The 21,496-nt window shown below is 35.6% G+C and overlaps 1 protein-coding gene across 3 annotated transcripts in view; it reads left to right on the top strand.

Moving 5' to 3' along the window:
- hipk2 (homeodomain interacting protein kinase 2) overlaps positions 1–21,496 on the top strand; it is a 115,690-nt gene that overhangs the window by 77,866 nt on the left and 16,328 nt on the right. For 2 of the 3 annotated variants that reach the window (XM_088646942.1, XM_088646944.1), the window contains exons 3-9: positions 4,051–4,174; positions 6,432–6,551; positions 6,698–6,784; positions 10,178–10,362; positions 12,402–12,564; positions 15,120–15,330; positions 18,277–18,398. In XM_088646942.1, the coding sequence (XP_088503068.1) occupies positions 4,051–4,174; positions 6,432–6,551; positions 6,698–6,784; positions 10,178–10,362; positions 12,402–12,564; positions 15,120–15,330; positions 18,277–18,398 (1,012 nt within the window). The remainder of the gene's footprint in view (positions 1–4,050; positions 4,175–6,431; positions 6,552–6,697; positions 6,785–10,177; positions 10,363–12,401; positions 12,565–15,119; positions 15,331–18,276; positions 18,399–21,496) is intronic. The other variant, XM_088646943.1, reaches the window with a different exon arrangement.

Raw genomic sequence — 21,496 nt, 5'->3', positions numbered from 1 at the left:
CCTACTCCAGTCTTGCCATGTATTGTCCAGAAAATTATTTGAAAAGGGATGCTAGAATGTATTTTTAGGTCATGTAGTACATTATTCGATTTTTAATTATATTATTATTTTGGACTGTTTGTTAGATGTTGCCATCACAAGTACAACTAGTGAAGTGGTTTAAAGTCAAAATTCATTATTGAATGTTGCGAATGTTGTCCCAAAAACCTTTTACCCTGTTTAATCTGTGTACATCTGACTTGTTTTCAGATTGTTATTAGTAAAACAAATATACTGCAGAATGAGAAACAATAGTTCAAATATTTTAAGCAATCTAGTTTTAGGGCAGATTCATGAAGTTAGTGGAATGTGCCATTTACTCAGATTTTTCCTTATTGAGCTGACAGTGGATCCTGGGTCCATTTAGCTCAGCGAGGGCCTTGTTTAATAACCTGAAATACTGTTTTACAGCTTATTCAGTACTGTTTTATCTTATCCATTTCTGCCATAAAATACCAGGTGGATTCATGACTTAAATTCCCGTTCTGGGAAAGGGGATTTTTTTAATTTTCAAAGTTAGGGTGAAGATTGTTCCAAGACTAATTTGTGTGGTTTTGTTTGCATCACATAATTGGTTCCACATTTGCCTACTGCAGTCAGTGTTGTCAATTGCAGTTCCTTTTGAGATGCTTTACCTCATGGGAAAGTTCAACAAGCTCAGACTTCATGCAGATTTATTAGTTATGTACTTTTCCATAGATTGTCTAAGTCTTAATTATGGAGCTGCTATTGAAAATTTATAATGAGATCAAAGTCTTATGTCAGCACTTGAGTTAATATAAAAGTGTGATGTAAGCCTAACATTAAAAATATTATTGTTCAATAAAAGAACCAGAAACCATATTAGTGGATTGGACTTTATGGAGCACCAGAATTCTTGGTCTGTATAAACTGATTTCATCTGTTGTGGTTTTAAAGTAAAACAAAGTTCCAGGAGATGCTATTGGATTTTGAAAACTTGTAACTGAGACAAACTGGTAACCCTTTTGATGTCATGTTGTTGTGGATATTTGTCTGGAATATTTATCATAAGCACTATGACAAGTCAGCAAGCTACAGTACAGCAAAGTGAAAAATCGAAAAACTTACTTAAAGCTGCCCCCCCCCCATTGCAGTCAGTTAATATTTTAATACTGTACCTCTACAATTCATTATGGCTAATTCTACACCACCTTTGGACACCACAGAAATATGTGGCAAAATGTGAATATTCTGGCACATTTCTTGTTTCCAAGCTTGCTCTAGCTCTGTCAAGTTGGTTGATGATCCTTTATGGACAGCAGTTTTCAAGGTTGGCCACAGCCTTTATATTTAACTCATGTCATGGCTTTAACTGAGCCACTTGAGGACATTCGGTTTCTTGTTAAGCCACTCCAGTGAAGCTTCAGCTTTGAAAAGAAGGTCATTGTCCTGCTAAAAGCTGACTTTTCATCCCAGTTTTAGATCTTTAGCAGACTGAAGCATATATGCATCAATGATTTGCCTATACTTTACTTCATCTATCATATTCTCAAGCTTCCCAGTCCCTGCTGACTAGAAAGAGCCCTATCCCATAATGCTGCCACTATCGTGCTTAACACCAGGGATGGTGTTGACTGTAAAACATACTGTACATGACTAAACATTCTTTAGAGTTCTAAAGGAGGCTGACAGCATTATGCAGTACACACCCCCTCCGCTGTGAATTTGCACTTCTCCCATCTGGGAGATGTCTCTCTGCCCCAAGGTGTAACAGGAATAGACAAAGGAATTTTTGTTATCCCCTCTGCAATTTCATTCTAAATAATTTAATTCTTTTATCTCCTGAAATTCTCCTGAACTGTTAGTTGATGATATTCACTTTTGTTGTATTGTTTTGCTGGGCATAATTTTGCTGCAAAACAAATTTTCTCCAGAGGATAATAAAACTTCAGTTGAATTGAATGAAATTGAATTAATAATGCACTATGTTGGGCCAAATGTAATGCTTTGTATTTAGACTACAAAGTTCCAATTTTATCTCATATGACCGCAAAACCTTTTGCCAAATTTACTTCGTGCTTAAAACGCTTAAATGCTTTGTTGCAAACTCCATATGGAATTTGAGATAGGAATGCCAATCTACCATGGAGGCCAACAATGTGGAATGACTGGGATATTGTTGACTCAACTTTTTCGCCCATCTCATTTACTTTTTCAAAGTTGCTATTGGCCTCATGGGTGGCATCTCTAAGCAGCTGCTCTTTTTGGACACAGCCTGATCTACGCAGTATCTGGTTGGTATGATACACCTTCCACTCCTTATCAATCTACTTCACTATAGCCAGTATCTTTTATTTTGTATATCATTCTCCTGATGTGTACCTTTTAAGAGTTTTAACTTTAATTTTTCATAAATTGTTTTTGTGGTTGAAACTTTGCTTGAAATTCAATACATGACCGAAGGACCTTACAGGGACAGTTATATTTTATCTGAAATCTTGTTCACCACTATTATTGGACAGAGGACATTCAGCTGATTGTGTGATGTGTCAATTAAATGTAGGCATCTAAACTCATTTAAGTTGATCATAGCAATGCAGGTGAATACTTATGCAATTCAATAAAATGGAGCGTCATTGGAAAAGAGAGAAAACGTTTGCAAGTCACTGTATATTCATTATGAGCACTAGCAGTTTACCCAAACCCCCCACCTTTTTATCTGCAGCTTTATTTGGTTGAGACTAAACCAACATACATTTGGCAGGGTACAGTCTTTGATTCATATTGCTCAGAATCTTCAAAAACCTGATGATAACAACTCACGTTAAATTATAAATTATGAGCAGCCAAGTTTTGTAACAGCTAATTGTCACATTTACTAGTCAGGTTGAATAGACCCATTTTAATGAGTTTCTCATCTTTTGTATCTTCTTTTTGTATCATAAAATAACAGGATAAAAAAGGTTTTGAGTACCTTGATATGAGTGTTGGTATGTGTGGGGGGTGGGATGTTCATGGTGTTGAGAAATCCTACAGTTTATGTAATTTAAAATTTGACAATAGCAAGAGCCAGGACCTTAATCAGAACACTGAGATTAAATTTGTTGAAGAGCAAACAATGCTTTCATTGCATTTACTCCAACAAAATTGATATTTTTTCCAATTAATAGCAACATAATTTTAACTTAATGTTTATAAGTATTACTGTATGTCTTCATATGCAAGGGTCTTAATTGGTGATAAAGTCACTTCCTAATCCAAAAATAAGCTCTGAATGTCCAACAAGCTATGTTGAAGTCGTCAGCAATAACTCTTTTGTTGTTTAGTTTGGTAGGTGCACTAGGAGTATATTGAAAAGGGCTTCAAACCAAATTGAAACCCCTTTCCTGCACTTTTCATTATTTTCCTAAACAGAAGTAATCACTGATGAACCAGTTCTTCACTAACATGCAGTGAAAGCTGCAATGTGTGTAGTATAAGAAGGTCAGCAGATGTGAAAGCAGGACCAGATTAATGAGCACAGATGACATTTTCTTACTCCATGTAACAGCAGGCACACCTCTCCTTCAGTAAAATCATGTAGTGAATGTAAAAAATAGTTAACTGCACAAAGCAATGCAGAGCTGATGCAGAGTTAATCCAGTTAAAGCAAAACCTTAAAACACAGAATCTGCATTGTTTTCACTTTGTTTCTGTAAGTGGTCTTTAATTAGATTAATTATTTCATCTTGAAATGCTCCTTTACCAAGCAATTCATTTCAAACAATTCGTCCCACATTTACAGGTTTAAAAATCATTGGGATGATTAATTTTGACATATAGTTTTTGCTATTTTAAGGTATACTTGTTGAAAACATCTAAGTAAATGAATGACTAAGTAATTAACATATTCAATTGTGCGATATTCATCTTAGATACTGTATATTATTATATTTGTTTACTGTTGGCTTTGACATGAAAACCCAACATAACACAGTTGGCTGCTCTGAGATTTCATGCTTCCCCACACACATGCTGAGTATACATGGGATTTCTGTCTTCTCTATGCAGAGCTCCAGAGATTATCCTTGGCCTGCCATTCTGTGAAGCGATCGATATGTGGTCACTAGGATGTGTCATCGCAGAGCTGTTTCTAGGATGGCCATTATACCCTGGGGCATCGGAGTATGATCAAGTAAGTTTTTAAAATACGTTGTGTTGTTTTTTTGTGAACACATTTCTATTTCCATTTCTTATATTTCAGAAACATAACCATAGCAAGTCAATACAAGAACAAAACTTTTCTCCACCCAATATAATTCCGTTATCTCCAGTGGTACCCCACCAACGAAGAAATTACAGAAAATAACATCAATGTTTTATAACATTATAATTGGTTTAAAGGCTTGTATTCAATCTATGATTAAAAAAGGTGAAAATCAACAAGTTATCACCCAGTTAATAATAACTAATGATAAAGTAATACTTATAACTAAATCACAGTTTAAAACTTCTACAGATGTGCCTGCTATAAAAAGACACTTTAATATAAGAGAAATGAGAAATATAACAGATTTTGAAAGAGGTTAAATAGTTTTTGCCCAAATTGCAGGTCTGTCAGTCACAGAAACAGAACAATTATTTAATGTCTTAAAGGGAACAATGTCAAAAATCATGGTAGAATATACCAAACAAGGAAGAACAGCATTTGGAAAGAGGAACAATGGTCTCAAGATGAAGCTGACCTTCACAGAAAGATGGACACTTAACAAGATAGTAGCCGAAAACCACAAAACAATGACCCACACTGACAGCCTCACAACTGAATCTACACTTCTGTAACCCTGTCTCAAGAAAAGCTGTACAGTATGTCATGAGCTTCACAAAGCTGATATTTATGGCAGGGCTGCCATTTGGAAAGTGCTTGTAACCAAGGCCAGTACACAGCAACGCAAAACCTGGTGTAATGATTACAAAACCTGGACTTTTGAGCAGTAGAAGAAAATACAGTAAACCCAGGAGGGACAAACAGGAGGGAAGGGCTGTCCAACATTGGCAAAAGTCAGTAAAATCACAAATTTTTTTTTCAGCTCAAAAACATGCTGTTATTTGAGAAAAACGTGTACTATGTACTGTATCTGCTTGCAGGATCTTTTCACTTGTTTTTGTAACAGTTGCAATTGCAGTAAACAGTTAATGAAAAGTGTTCCTGCTCCTTCTTATCATATATATATATAATATACAATATTTTCATAAAATAATTTGTTTCCTTCATAAACTGTAAAAAAATTGCTGAAGGTGTTGTTTACTTTTATTTTTCTTGAATTTGAACATTAAACTACATAAATAAAAACAGACGGAAAAGCCATTTTCACTGTACTTTGGTGGTTTCTTTGTCTTATTACTTACTCCCTTATAGCACACTGCAACTTGCCAAATACTACTTCTAACCAAAGTTATATAGAGTGATATTTGTTCACCCATTTTGGATAAAAAAATAAATAAGAGAGGCTAAATGCTTTAAAATGTATTAGGTTAGGTTACATTCTAAGAAGATGTGTATGTAATACTTTCCTATCCCAAAAATAGTATATGATTGCCTGCTTGGAATTGTTGTGATTGTGGATTAAACAGAATTCCAATCGCATTTGGTGTCAAATAAGAATGTTTTTTGCTTTTGTGAAATTATTCTTATATACTTAAACCAGTTCTAGTGACCCTTTATAATTGTTACATTTTCCAGTTCGATTTTTTTATAGTGATTTGTTCCATATCAGAGTAATCTTTCTGATGTATGCAGATTTATTTTTTAAAAGCAAGAACTACGTAGGGTAATGGAAATCTTATTAGATTAAGGATATGAAAAGCTTTGAAAATGGTGAACCGTGTAGTTTATATTCCCATCATTTTAATATTTGAAAACCTTTCTATATAAATTGTTAGGTTATGATCAACAAGGAGTTAAGTTTGAGTTGGCACATGAGACTACACATTATCTTCCTGCTTTCAAGAAATACAATTTGTATATGAATTCATTCTGTTGGGAAACATTCTGATGTTTTTCAAGTCAAGGAAGGAAAATCCAAAGGTTGTAAATAGTAAGAGAATCTTTGACACAGAAACACAGTCAGTGTGTTTCCTTGATATCATAATCCATAATAAAAATTTTGTAATTTTTTCTCATGAAAGTAGGTACATTATTAAATGTTATAAGTGATCATTAACAAATACTGAGTGACTCCCTCCTGCCGCAAAGAAACAGCAAAATAATAATATTGTTTGAATAAACCTGCACAGCAAACCATGTTTCTGTTTCAAAGGTTTTAAAGGAAAACTTTGTTTTCTTTTCCTGAACTTGTCGTGAGTCTTAAGACTGGAAATTCTCTGGATGGTTGAATCCTGATGCATTCATCTTCGTGTTTCCACCTGTGTTTGGTCTTCTTGCTCCACAGATTCGGTACATTTCTCAGACGCAGGGGTTGCCAGCAGAGTACTTGTTAAGTGCGGGGACGAAGACGACAAGGTTCTTTAACAGAGACCCAGACTCGGCATACCCTCTTTGGAGACTTAAGGTGAGGGCGGAGCACTCTTAAATTTTTCCCCACAACATAAGAACTTTAAGAAAAATAGGAGATGTTTCAAAAATACTGTGCAAAAAATGTGATATGTTTAATATTGTATGAATGAGATGCATCAAAGATTCTCTTTGACCCTGTAGACACCAGAAGACCATGAGGGAGAGACGGGGATCAAGTCGAAGGAGGCGCGGAAGTACATTTTTAACTGTTTGGATGATATGGCGCAGGTATGCATGCACAGGAATCTGACCCCTTAAAAGAGGAAAAAATGTAATTTTTTATGTCATTTTTGTTGTTACCTGTACTCTTTGACAGTGTGAAAGAATTGAACACTGGAATTCATTTCTATTTCATGAAAACCCCCCAAATTATACTGAAATGCCATATTTTGGTTTCAAAGACATTTAGCTCTAATACTGTATGCCCTTTCAGAAATGTAACCCATGCTGGGAGTTGTTTACATACAAAATAGCCAATCCAGAAAAATGGATTGCATTAAATCAACATTTACTTTTAATTGTAAGTCTGCTACACTCATAATGAGTGATATGACTTGTAGTTTTCTGAAGGTAAGGGTTGTAGTCATAGCTACCTGGAATACTGCATAGCAGCAGCTTTAAACAATGCAATTCTGCATTCTCTGGCAAAAAGACACATTGTTTGCATGAGGTATCGAGCCTTCTTGTCTCCTCAGAGTTGGGTTAAGTCTGAATTTTTAAATGTTGCCTTGATGACATTTTTTTCTTCTTCTTATAGTATTTACTCTGTGGATGAGAGTGCTCTTTGTACTCTAGGTTAAATATTTTTTGTGGGGTTTATTGTCTGATAAATAAACTCCTTTTGTATTTATTCGTTTGAATGTTAAACATTTATGCACAAGACTATGTTTCCTAAAATCAAACAAGGTGTTTACAAGGTGTTATAGAAATGTAGGAGATGACTCACAGCCCCCAGTTCTGTGAAAGCCCAGTTTGCACGCAGGTATGTTTGCACTAAGCTACAGAAAGATTCTCTCCTTCATTATTTTCATTTCTGACATTAGATGGAATCAAGGTGAAAGCAGGTTTTTCCTTATAAGTGATATGTAATGTTATGACTAGACTGCACACCTAGATAGAGTAATTGTTTTAATTTAGTCCACTTTGAACATTGTTTGGACATTTAACCCTTTAAGTACACACCCTACATAATACAGTATGTGCTTCTAATAATAACAGAAAATTTCTAAGATTTTTGCTCAAATCCTCTTCCTTTCACCTTTTGTTTAATGAATATTGAATAGCTCTCATTGAAAAAAAAATAAAGTCTTATTCTAGAATATATTTCTGGAGCAAAAATTTGGTGTTAATATGCAGCTTACAAGCTGTGATCCTTGGTTTTGAAAACAGTTTTCCTGATTTTTGGGAGATCAGTTGGTTTACTGTCACTGCTGTTCTCATATGACTACTGATGAACAGCATTGCTGTCTTAACTTGCAAACAGATCTGGAATCTCACTTCATAGTTTTCGTTTCAGATGCCTCAGATTATGTATCACTCGGGTGTGTTGAAATATGTGTTTGTCTGAAACCGTGATTCCCTCCCCACTGAGGGGTCTGAAGCGTTGCTTCAGAACTAAGGCAGCTAATTAAACCCACATCCAGTTTTGAATAGGTCCACAAGGACAATCTAAAAATATGTTTTTAGCACTTCTTTAGTGCTTTGGGAGCTACATCTGAGGCTTGAGTTTAAAGGAATTAGTTTAGATGGATTTTATGGATGCCATTCATACAGTAAGTGCAAAAACACAAACCACAAGATTTTTAATGAGAGAACACTCAATCAAAAAGGCGTCAGTGGAAAAAGCATTTTCTTCTACAATATTGTGTAAAAAATTACCATTAAACTATGGAATTTAAAAATCTGGTGGAGGGCATCTTTCATGTTACAAGAGTGCTGAAAAAATTAAAATAGTGCTGGTACAGTATGCAGACAAGTCAGAAATGAAGAAAGTAAAGATCAACAGTAATTGCCACAGGATGTTACAGTAGATTCTAAAAAGATATTATTGATTCTCCATGTGGTTCTCAATACTGAAAGGGATTCTTAGCTACAGCAGTGGACATGTGATGCTGAACCAAGATGATTATAGATTTATACCAAGTCTTACTTAGTTTTATCTATGAACTTGGTATCTGTTGTCATGGAGAAAGACACATGTAGGAAATGCTTTATTTCACTGTTGCTGCATAATCTTTTCATCACTGATACACAATATGGTATAATCAAATGCATAATGTACACAAGAGGTCATGACATCTCTTAGCATAATTTATAGCACTTGGTACTGGGCTGATGAGGCCCAATTTCAACATCCAGTGGTGGTGGTTGATAGCGTTCATATGTTGATAGGGTACAGTAGTTTATTGCCACTGTCCGGGGAATACTGATCACAGCTGAACCTATCCTCCAGGCAGGGACCTTTACTGATTGAGATGCAGGGAAACCCTGGATATATAGATCTGAATTAGAGTAATTATAGACTATCTGACCATTTTTCCAAAGTTTTTTTTTAAATTATAGTATACCCCACAGAAATAGATGGCAAACTCTAAAGCACCTCTTTAAGAGGAGTTTCAGAGTGTATGTGATTGGTGCCTTTTACATCTGTCTATTGTTTTTTCATGAAATGGAAGTTTTGCTATATTTATACATGTTGTAAGGCATAAAATAAGTAAGGTTCCCAAATTCCAAGTCATTTTCTAGTTTGTGAGTAAAGATAAAATAATGATTGAGCAGTATTCAAAATCCTCCTATGTTAATTTTTTTCCCAGAGATTATTCTTCACCAGTTAGATAATACACAGATTTATCAATGTTTTCTGTTGTTTATAGCATTTATATCACATTTTTACATCTCATCAATTTTTAACTGCATTGATGAGAGTAAATGCAACAGATATAACCTGTTTTTGATGATAACAAAAAGAAGAAAATGAAGTTTTGATAATGTCTGGAGTTGGTGGATTAGGGTATTAACCTTTATCACATACTGTAGTAACAAGTAATGTATGGATTTTCAAATGTCATAAAAGGGAACATCAGCCCCAGTTTCTCTGACTGGTAATAAATCTCTGTAACAAAATAAATTCAGAGACAGTATATAAGTATTTAACACGTTTCGAATTAAGCACTAAGTCTTGAGCATTGTGAAAGTACTGTAAATTGCCATGTTGTTGCAAACCCCTGGACTTGCCACAAAATTCCCACGAATATTGATGTGATGCCGCCCCTTCCTGCTCACTAGTCACTGTAATAATTGATGTAATGCAAGTTACGAGCAAATAAGTACAGGTTGTGTAGCAGACATTTCACCACAGAAATGTTCCAATGTGATCTGCATGCAAAGTTAACAAGTAACAGCTGATTCTTTCTAACCCTTTGAAATATTAAAATAGTGTTGTCCTTTAATGTTTCTAGTTATCATCTTTTAAGCATGATAATAGAAAATGTTTTAAAATCTAAAGGCTTGCACCTCTCATGCTCTGTGTATGGGCTCAATATGGTTTTACTCCTCATCTAGGGAAAAGAGCAGGTTCCTAAATTGGAATTCCCTCATGGTTCCATTCTTTTTACTTCACAGGTGAACATGACAACGGATTTGGAGGGAAGTGACATGTTGGCAGAGAAAGCAGACCGGCGGGAGTTTATAGACCTGTTAAAGAAAATGCTGACGATTGACGCAGATAAACGGATAACCCCCATTGAAACTCTGAATCATCCCTTTGTCACAATGACACATCTCCTTGATTTTCCTCATAGTACACAGTACGTTTTGATGGGGGTGGGGGGTAGAAACTGAAATGTGTTCTTTGCAGAAAGCTTTTTATAGCAGAAGGTAGTTCATACAGTACCTATCAACCTTCATTTCTAGACAATTTTGTGTTCACTAAAATGGGTTCCTATATATCCATTCATTTTCTAACGTCTTCATCCAATAAAGGGTAATTGGGGAGCTGGACTCTATCCTTGCGGGCAAGGGGGTGAGGCAGGATACCCCCTGGACAGGATGTCAGTCCTTCAAAAGACACTCAAGACACAAACAAAAACATACTCACACCAGGGCCAACTCCCCCAGAAGACAAGTATTGTACAAGTATGATTTTGAATTTTGGGAGGAAACCAGAGCATCAGAAGGAAACCCACATAAACTCGGGGCGACCACCACTCCACACCACAGGTCCAGATTTGAACTCAGGGTTTTCAGTGCTGCAAGGCAGCTATCTACTGCACCACTATGCTGTTCTATATATTTCAATATAAAATATTTTAATTTTAAAAAGTAATTATTTATTATATATCAGTATTAAAAAATAAAATAATTGAATAAGTCTCCACTATGTGATGGAAGCACTTTGGCAGGAATTTCAACTGTGAATCTATTGAGATGTGTCTCTCCCAAATTTGCACACCTGTTTTGATCATTCTTATTTACAAAACTCTTCTAGTTCTGTCAAGTTCCTTAGGGAGAGGTGATGGAGAGCAATCTTCAAATCATGCTACAAATGTTTGGTATGATTTAGGTCAAGGCCCTGACTGAGCCACACAAGGACATTTATCTTCTTGTTCCTTAACCACTCCAGTGTATCTTTGGCTATGTGCTTTGAGTTGTTGTCATGCTGAAATGTGAGGTCCCATCCTAGATTTAGCTTTCTTGGTTCAAGTTTTTCTCCAGGACTTTTCTGTATTTTGCTCCATTCATTTTCCCTTCTGTACTGACAAGTTCTCCTATCTCTGCCAAGTAGAAACATCCCTGTAACATGATGTTGCCATGACCCCGCTTCACTGTAGGGATGGTGTTCTTTGGGTGTGTTGGGTCTGCGTCAAATATAGTGCTTTGCATTTCAGGCCAAAAGGTTCCATTTAACTTTCTTCAGATCACAATTTTTTTACCACATGGCTACAGATTTGAATTGTTTCTTCAAATGGAATTTAAGCTGGGGTTTTGAGTACTTGTGATATTGTTATCACATACAGTACATCCTTTGACCAGTCCTGGCCAAGTCTCCAGGTCTTTCAAAGTTGCCTTTGTCCTCTTGGTAGCTTCTCTGATCTGTTTCCTTTTTGCTCAGTCTTCTTACATCAGGAACAGCCTCATCTGGACAGGGTCTTAATGGTATCATACACCTTTCACTTCTTAATAATTGTCTTGACTGTGTTTCAAGAGGTAGTCCAGTCCTTTGAATTTCTTTATACCCATTCCCTGATCTGTGCTTTCTACAACTTTGTCCCAGAGTTCAGTTGCTCTGGGCTTTGTAATGCACTACCCAGCAGAGTAACAGGAACTGCTGAACTTATCCTGAAATTGCATGAATCACTACAATTTAATAAAAGTTGAGGCCAAGTTGTGAGATTTTGAACATGATTGTAATTCTAATTTAGGATTGATTTTGTAAAGCGGGTGGACATTTATCCATGCAAGCTATGTCAGTTTTTATCTTTAATTTTTTTTTAATGTCTAGCATAATATTTCACTTGGAAGTTATAGAGTAGCAAGTGTAGATAAATGAAATGTGAAAAATTTGAAAGGGAGTGGTGACTTTCTATAGCAACTATGTTGTTTAATCTCATTTTACCTGACTTCTTTTATAACTATCGAGTTTATTATTGCTCTTATGTAATTATGTGAATTATCTATTATTAACAATTTTCTCTAAAGGTTTGTAATTTAAGAAGACCTTGAACAAAGACCAAACTTCAGGATAATTGTTTTTAGTTTAAATATCTGATGTTTTGATGTGTTAGCTTTACTGTAGATGCTTTGATGCTTATTCTTACCATGTTTTTTTCTTCTTATCCTTCTGCAGTGTCAAGTCTTGTTTTCAAAACATGGAAATCTGCAAGCGCAGGGTTAACATGTACGACACTGTTAACCAGAGCAAGACTCCATTCATTACACATGTTGCCCCCAGCACATCCACCAACTTGACCATGACATTCAACAACCAGCTTAACACTGTACACAACCAGGTAAGCTGATCACAACTCTGAGCAAGCAAATTTATTTTGAATTTCTGGTATAAGATGACTTGTATTCCAGTGAAGTTAACAGCACAGAGTCTAGTGATACAATTCAGAAACCTGAAAACTGCTAGGTTTTTTACAACCAGCAACACAAACGTCCTCTCAAATTTTCAATATGTTAAAATTATAAAAAAGCTTAATTACAATGTGTGTTTTAACTGTTTTTATGTATCCACTGGTTTTAGTGCTAGTTTGCATTGATTAATATTTCTTGTCATTGGGAGAAAAGGCTGTTTTAGTAATTTCCTCATTTCTGTAGATTAACTGTAGATTAATATCCATGGTCAAAGGTAGATATCTTTCATACAGATATTGATTTGGTGTAATATTAGCACATCCCGCTGATTTTATTAATTTTTTGTAAGCTAATTTGAAGATTGTTTTCTAGTTTAATCATCGAGGTGAAGAAAGCACTTTGCAAATGTTCTGTACTGTAAAGGCCTCTAGACCAGACCTCTGTAATGTTAATGTAATGGTACAGGTTGAAAATCCTTAATCCAAAATTCCAAAATCCGAAAACCTCCAAAATCCGAAACTTTCAATCTCACGGTGAGGTCATCGATGACGTACCCTCTCCCTCAAGTTTCACGGACCTGATGTAGTTTTAATGTCTGGGGCTGCATTTATCTTCAAGTTTGTAAGCAGTGATCATCATGTTTTGTTCTGTTTTTTTTGTAAAGTAAGTACAAAACGTTATTTTTACGTGAGATCTGAATTTCACCTCCATGTACAGTATGAGTGTCACTTGACTAGCGTCATTACTTGTACATTACTTTAAAAATAAAATACTGACTTTTTTCAGTTTTCATTTTATTTACCTGTAATCATATTCAATGCTTTGTTTTTATACCTTACATAAAACTTAATACCTGTGTAGTAAAAAATAAAATAAAAATGGCATACCTGTACTGTAACCTTTTAATCAAAACATGACATTGTAGGTAGAGACTGATATCTTTCTGATGGTATTATGTTAAAAAAATATTTATATATTTATATAAAATTACATTCAGGGTATATGTATAAGCTATATTATGAAATGTAAATGGATATGGTGTTTAGACTTGGGTTCGATCCCCAAGTTGTCCCATTTTATAGATGCAAATATAAAAATATTCCGAAATCCGAAATCCGCAACACTTTCGGTCCCAGGAATTTCAGATAAGGGATCCTCAACCTGTTCTATGTATCACAATGCTTGCAGCTCAAATTAAGTCTCCCTCGGTGTTTGGCCAGTATTGAGAAAAGTAAAAATGAAGAATTTGAGTGTTTCCATTATAGACTCTTAATGAAAATGATGCAATTATCAGAATATTTACAGAAGTATTACTTAGCTGAAGATGAAAAACACCAGTTGTATATATTGCACCTGTTGTTTGAGGAAGGGGCTCAAGCAATAACATGTTTGTTTACATTGTTTATTTCAATAACTCATTTCTCTGGAAGCCAACCAGGTCCTGAACCTCCCATTTCAATATGCTTGTTATTGATGAAAACTGTGTTAATCAATGGTAATTGATGGAATGAGTGCTGTGTTCTTACCACTCATTTTAAGAATAAGGTCTGTGCACTTTTTTTACTGAGACTAAAATGATCAGAATTGTTGAGCAAAACCTTGTGGCGGCAATATACTGTAGGTACCTTTCAAAAATCACCTGTTTTAGTTCTTTTAAGCACCCAACAGAAAAATCGCTCCTTCAATCTGCAGGATGACTCCAGAGACTTTGCACAACTGGCTGGTTTCACACTATTTGTCACATGTAATGAAATATTGCTGTGATAATGCAAGGCAGAAAGGTAAAAAATAGGAAACAAAAAGTCACTGTTATTACTGGTTCCACATTCATTAATGATCTTTGGCTTGTGAAGTTGTTCTAACAAAAACATTTTCCGTGACAGTAAATTGACAGTAAATAAAAATGAAGTTTCTTTTCCAAAACCAGGTGCTGTCTGCAGTTTAAATACTGTATAAGTGAAATCATAGATGTGTTATTTAAGGATATGTTAATAAATCATAAAGGTCCAAGTGTTTATATATATATTTCATTATCCTGTGGGATTTATTACTTGGTTTTCATTTAAACCCATCTTTGTCCATTTTTTGTTGGTTTGTGTTAAGTTGGTTTACCTGTAATATATCTAATGCATTACAAAATAGGAATATGTACAGTAACAAAGCTCCTAAAATAGATCATTTGTAAATGATCTTCATTGTTCAACATTAGAACTTCATTTTAATAATAATAATAACCGAAGTATAAAGGTGGAGTTGGAAATAATTATAGTAATGGGTTAAATGTACCTTAGAAAAATTGAATGTTGGGGTAATTAGTGACACAGATGCTTTTAAACGTAAGCAAACAGGCCTAATGTTTCTTTTACCATTTTTAGTTAATCTAGTATCTTTTCTTTTCACTTCAGTTCTTTTTTTTCATTTTCCCCTACTCATTATTATACCATCAACCCCTTCGTATTTATGTTCAATCCCATCATTCCTTTAGGGTCCCGCCTCCACCAGTGCCACCCTTTCCCTTGCCAATCCTGATGTCTCCATACTAAACTACCAATCTGCACTCTACCAGCCCTCCGCAGCGTCCATGGCTGCCGTGGCCCAACGCAGCATGCCTCTGCAGCCCGGGGCCCCGCAGCTCTGCGCCGCACGGCCTGACCCCTTCCAGCAGGCCCTCATTGTGTGCCCACCGGGATTCCAAGGTAACCTACCCGCTGGAAGTCAGGAGTTTGTCCTGCTTGTGGCACTGCTTTGTGACTCGGTCGTATCTGTGGATATGAGTCATGTCCACAGATAGTTGCAGTCTCTGTTCCACAAGATGGGATTCTGTCAGAAAACTGCTGCTGTCGGACTGCAACTATAGACATTTCCGTTCACAATTTACATATTCAATTTAACTAATTTTTCACAAATAATAGTTTAAAACTTTTCTTATTAATACGAACAAACATAAGAGTGAACACAAAAGAGACTGGCTTTCTTTGGGTAAATAATCAAAAAAAAAACATGAATATATTTTAATATATGAGCAGTTTCTTAAGCTTCAGCCTGACACCAGTTGTTATATTATATAGAGAAGTCCATCAGATGATGTTTTTTTATTGCTATCTGTGCTAAAATCAATCATAACTACACATACTGGTCTTCAATAATCAGGTGTCGGGCTTTTACCAGTGATGAGAGGTCCTATTGGGTCAATATTGAGTATTATCTTTTCCTGCTGTGTCTTGACTTCTTTCTTAACTTAACTCTTATGCACTGTGATGTAGTGATCTAGCCTTGATTTCACACCATCCAGAAACCACTGAGGTAAGAGCACTGTCACCTGCTGAGAATACAGAATCGTAGTGAGAGCACAACTAGAGCATAAGGGTTTTGAAATGTAGAGCTGAACATGAGAAGTGTAAAACGGCACTTATTTTTCTATTATTTTATAGAGTTCACTTTGGCATTTATTATTTTTTAATGAGAAATACAAAATCAAGATTTCATTGCATTGCTTTCATTTCAGGTAGTTTAGTTATGAAAGCAGTGTGGTCAGCACTAGTAATGTAAAATAGCTCCTGAGAATCTGTGATTCTGTGATCACAGGCAATTTATTGGCTCTGGATTGAAGAAGCACAAAAATCCTGTGACACCAGAGATACTCAGAGCTTTGTTTTTACTTTGTGCTCAGAGACCACCCAGGCTTGTGTTGGTGTGTTTGATGCTACTAGGGCAGGTGGATACTCCTCACTCCACAGTTTCATTGAAATAAATGGCTGACCACCAGGAAGCCTTCAATATACAGTATACACACCTAGGAAAAGCTTGAAGTACCCTATGAATAATCAAGATATTCAAAAGACAATTACTCATTTCATGTGGTGGATATTCACTCTGGCAGAAACTGTCACAATGAATGGGGTTTTTCATTAATGTATACATATCTTCTCAGTAGAAAAAAGAAACATTTTCTTCAGAACTGAATTTCACACAATTAGAAGCAAACCTGTTTTTTTATACTGGACTTACATGTGTGTGGGTAGCTAAAATGAGGTTCAACCACACTGGCTTAGAGCAGTAATTGGTGGTTAAAAGAAGTTTTCATGTCTTTGTTGGATGATTTCTAGGGTATGAAGATTTATTTTTCAAAAGCTTGACCTTAAAGTCAAGGTGGCAGTTACAGTACAGTACGTAATGAGATAAGTATGTTGACAGCAAATTTACTTTTGCAATTAGGAAAAAAAACACTTATCTATATTATTTGATGTATTTATAACTTTAACACTAATTCATCTTAAGCAGCAGTGAAGACTCCAAATGTACTGTATTAACTGATTTCAAACATCATGATGCAACAATTAAAATCTGTAGCTGTAACAGCTACTTGTATTTACAATCTAATGTAGCTGTTTTTTTCTTACAGCTTCTTATGTTGGCAAAGTATGACAGTATGACACAGAGTATGACGGTGACAAATGATCTGTTAAATAAAGACATTTTTGTTGTGATCTGTTTTGAAAATACTTTTTTTAATAAAATAAAAGTTGTTCATGCTTTTGAGTTGCATGAGTACATGGGGCCAGTAGCAAAGCCCATATATTCTAGATGTGTAGGTGTCTAGGTTTTGAAATGTTTAACCTGGTTTTTGGTGGGATTAACTTCAGTTTGGAGCAAGAGTGAATGATTAGTCCTGGTGAGAAGATTTACCAGGTGATTGTGAGAAACATAAGGGAGAGTGAAAAGAAAACATTTTCTGGATTTGTTTTAACTTGACTATCAATATTAGGACTGTAAGAAAAAAAGTAACACTTTATTTGAAGCATTGTAAATCATGCTTTGAAAGTGCAGTGCATGATTTGTACCCCTTTAATCATAAACATTTGTTTGCACTGACATTAGTGGAATATTTCTAAATATCTAGTGTCTAAGTGGCACTAATTATGCCACACCTGTTAATGCTATTTTCATATATGGTGAGCTATAATGAATTCATACATACAGTATGTTGAAACAGATCATAAATATAGTAACAATAATATTTATTATTAAGTTATTTATTTTATAGGTAATTGCAGAACTGTTAATTTTGTTCATCATCACCTAAAGAGGATATAGAAAAATGTTAATTTGTTGCTTTCTTTCTATTGGCAACCCCTGTTGTCTCAGATTACATTTTGGAGCTGTGGCGGTCTGGAACATCTACCCGTCCACGTTGTTGAGGCCGATATCGTGAAACAGCTGGATGAAATCCTCCAATCAGTTAGCTATCAACTACTAAATGACCTAGATGGGCTGAATGGCCTCCTCTTGTTTTTTATGCTCTTTTAATTGAGTGCTTGCTATAAATTTTAGTCTGATTGAAAGTGCTTTGACTTTTAACACGTCCCCAATTAATTTGAGTTGTCTTATATTTGTTGTGTTGTGTGAAAAGGATTTGAATATCTCATTGTGGACTCAAATACCAATTATATCAAGCTGAATCTGTGTTTAATTGAAAAAAATCATCAAGCCACTGAAATGAGAAATGTTTTCATTCCCCCATTTTCTAGTTCCTCTGACTGTTTTTTGTTGTACCTACTGTACAGTGCACGGTTTGTTATTTTGTGAGGCTGAAATGGAATTTGTTTTTTATGACATATCACTTCTCTTTTTTCATGCCACAGGACTACAGGCCTCTCCCTCAAAGCATCCTGGTTACTCAGTGCGGATGGACAACGCTGTTCCCATAGTTACCCAGGCCCCAGGTGCCCAGCCCTTGCAGATTCAGCCAGGCCTACTAACACAGGTAAGCAGCTCAAGCAGTCTCAATGGTATCATATCTCCTAAAAATTCTGTGTGTACTGTTAGCTTAAGCCTTAACACTGTTTTATTGTTGTCCAAAAACTAGGGCAGTGAAACCTTGGAACTTTCAGCATCAAAATGCACCATACTTAAGTTAAGTTAGGAGGCATCATTAAATATTTAGATTTGTATGTTTTTTTAAATCTTGAAGAACATTAAGCTCCTTGGAATTCTGTATCCTTGTGTCAGAACTCAGAAACATGGCACATGAAGACTGAACTCATATTAGGTTTGTTCCTCTGTGGGGAGTGTTCCTGTATCTCATTTCATGCCTTATCTGCCAGGCTAAATCATAACTTATAGATCTACTCACCCCAGGCCATAGCACACACATTTTGCTCTGTGGAGGGCAGTCAAGTATGCATTTCTTTTTTTTACAATGATGAGAGTACTTCTGCTGCCATTCATATTTATTTTTGTTATATACACTAATCACAGATGCACAGATGCCCAAATTTATCAGGACTAATCTTAATAAATGGCTTTCTTTTCTGTGAGTAAAATCTTATTACAGACTATTACAGATAAAGGGTGTGGTGCGATTAATAAAAAATGCTATCAGCTATTGCTCAACTGAAATTTGAGATGTTTGCTTTTCCCCCTTTAAATGGCTGTAATATGTTAAATATTGATGGAAAGCAGTGGTAAAATATTTGGAAATGTGATCAAATATTGCAGTATTTTAGCACTAATTTGAGTATTTTTCCTTGCTTCACTTCACATGCTTAAATTTTTTAATTCTGAAGTCACAATTATCGTATTCCACAACAGTAATACCCAGTAATCTAAACGGGACCAGCAGCTTTTGTCCCTACTGATTCAGTCAATGATTTATCAGTTAATGGCACTGAGATATTTAATTCTGTTAGTTCCTCTTGTTTTAATTCATTTTTGAGGTTTGTTCTCTGAGTTGCCATTAATGATCTGTCCCACACTTCCAGTAGAACAGGATTCCGTCTTTAACTGTGGATTTGCCAACCTTGGAAGTCACTCATACATGGTTTCCATATTGAGTACCTGCCGTGGTGAAACCCTTGCACATACTGTACATGGTTCAAACCTAAAAAACCGTGCAGCTTTTCCACCAAATAAAGTCTCCCTCCCTCACCACTTGTCTTTTCTCCCAGTTAAGCATTCAGATTTAATATTTTTCACATACATGTGTGTCCATGAGTTCAGTGCTCTTTTACGTGTACTCAGGTATTTCAGTGTTTTAAATCTCAGGATTCAAGGTAATTAACCTTATGGTTTACTTCTATTTTTTATTACTTTCTTGTGAATTATAATTCATATTATTACTGTATATTTGTAATTTTTAAGGGAGAAATCTTAAGTTATGATGAGTTTTACATAGACTGTGGGAGCCTAACCCCCTATTTACTATTGAAGTATTTACCAACCACAGTTGGTAACTCCTCAGTTGGTGAAGGAAACCATACTAGGGTTCCAACATTGTGACAAAGAATCAATGTCAACTATCTAGTAACCCTTCAGGTCACAGGGTTTGTGTATATAAGTTACAATTGTTTGTAATTCTGGATTTTGTATTGGTCTTTTTAAAGTAAAGTAATTGTTGAGGTATAAAAATCAGTAGTTGCCAATTATTTTTGCTTTAACCAACCAAACTGCTAGCACTAGGTTGGGCACAGGGGTTACCGTGTCTGAGAGCTGAGAGAGCCCTGGCAGACTAATCCTACTCTGCCCTCGGCAGCACTCAGTCAATTGCATGCCACCATTTGCAGAAATCGTGGTCATGGTCAGCTAGCAATATAACCCAGGCTTGAACATATGATCCGAGAGCGCAACCTGGACTCGAGTAAGCACCTTTATTGGTTGAGCTTATTAGAAGGCTGGTACATCATTACCAGAGATAACACATACGACAAGCACAGGGGTCTTTCCTTTGTGGTAAGACAAAGAGTCTTTGCACATAACCAGAGCATGCTTAGAATCACAGTGGCAGAAGATTCCTGAGAAAGTGTAGACCCAGCATTATAAATCAGAATTTATTATTTATTATTTAATTTATTATTCCTTTCTCAGCAAAATCAGTATGCATTCCAATAGATGGCATTTTCACATCCATGAAAACAAAACAGAGACAAAACACATTTACTATCTGTATTTCTTTTCTTAAGTTTCTGTTTTATTAATGCACATTCTTTTATATAAAAATGTAATTAATGAATGAAAAAACAGGGCAGAAAGTCTTCTTTCTAGACCTCTAAATGTTCTGTAGGTGTTATACATTAAATGGATCCCATTCTTAAAACCATCAGCTGTAAAAGACCTTGACTCCCTCTTATCTGGTTCATCTCCCTGACATTCCTCACTGGGGGGCTTCATTCCCAGCCATTCCCACTGCTGTTCTTGTCAGTGATAAGCAGTTGTTGAATTTGGGTGGGGGGCACATAACGACTGTCCCTTTATCTGGATCAGAAATACTGAAAAGGGGGCAACAATTGAAACAGGGCTAAGGTGATATGCTGTTTGGGGGAGGTTGTTGTGTTTTGAAAAAAAAATAGTGTATAAAAGTGTATAATCCTCAATTTTTACAGGTTAGTACTATTAACTACCAAAAAGCCTAGATGGACCAAATGGTCTTCTTGTTTGTAACTGTTCCTGTGTTCTTATTTTTTTTTTAGAACACCATTATGAAGTACATAGTATAACCTGTATGACATACTGTTTCAGTTATCAGTTTTGTCGAAATCTTACTTGTTTCTACAATTTTTCTCTCTTCCCCTCTTTGTTTGCTCCTTCTCAACCAATTGAATCGTTAATGTTAACAGGGAACTTAATTCAATCTCAGTCCAGGCTTAGGAAGTTGACATGAGCCTTGGCCTATTTGTCAGCAGGCAGAACTAGAAGTCAGGCTTAGGGGGGAGATATAAATGGTTCTGTTTTTTGGACAAAACCTGTTTTATATTTAAAGATACTTTTTGTAAACACCTTCTTTTTGTATGAAATTTTGGCTCAGCTAAATAAGATAACTTTATTGGCCATACAGTTTCTTGCATTAGGAATTTGTCTTTTCGTATT

The sequence above is a fragment of the Lepisosteus platostomus genome, chromosome 9, assembly GCF_059453375.1.
Source record: "Lepisosteus platostomus isolate fLepPlt1 chromosome 9, fLepPlt1.hap1, whole genome shotgun sequence".
NCBI classification, from domain to species: domain Eukaryota; kingdom Metazoa; phylum Chordata; class Actinopteri; order Semionotiformes; family Lepisosteidae; genus Lepisosteus; species Lepisosteus platostomus.
This window is presented reverse-complemented; position numbering and strand designations above follow the sequence as displayed.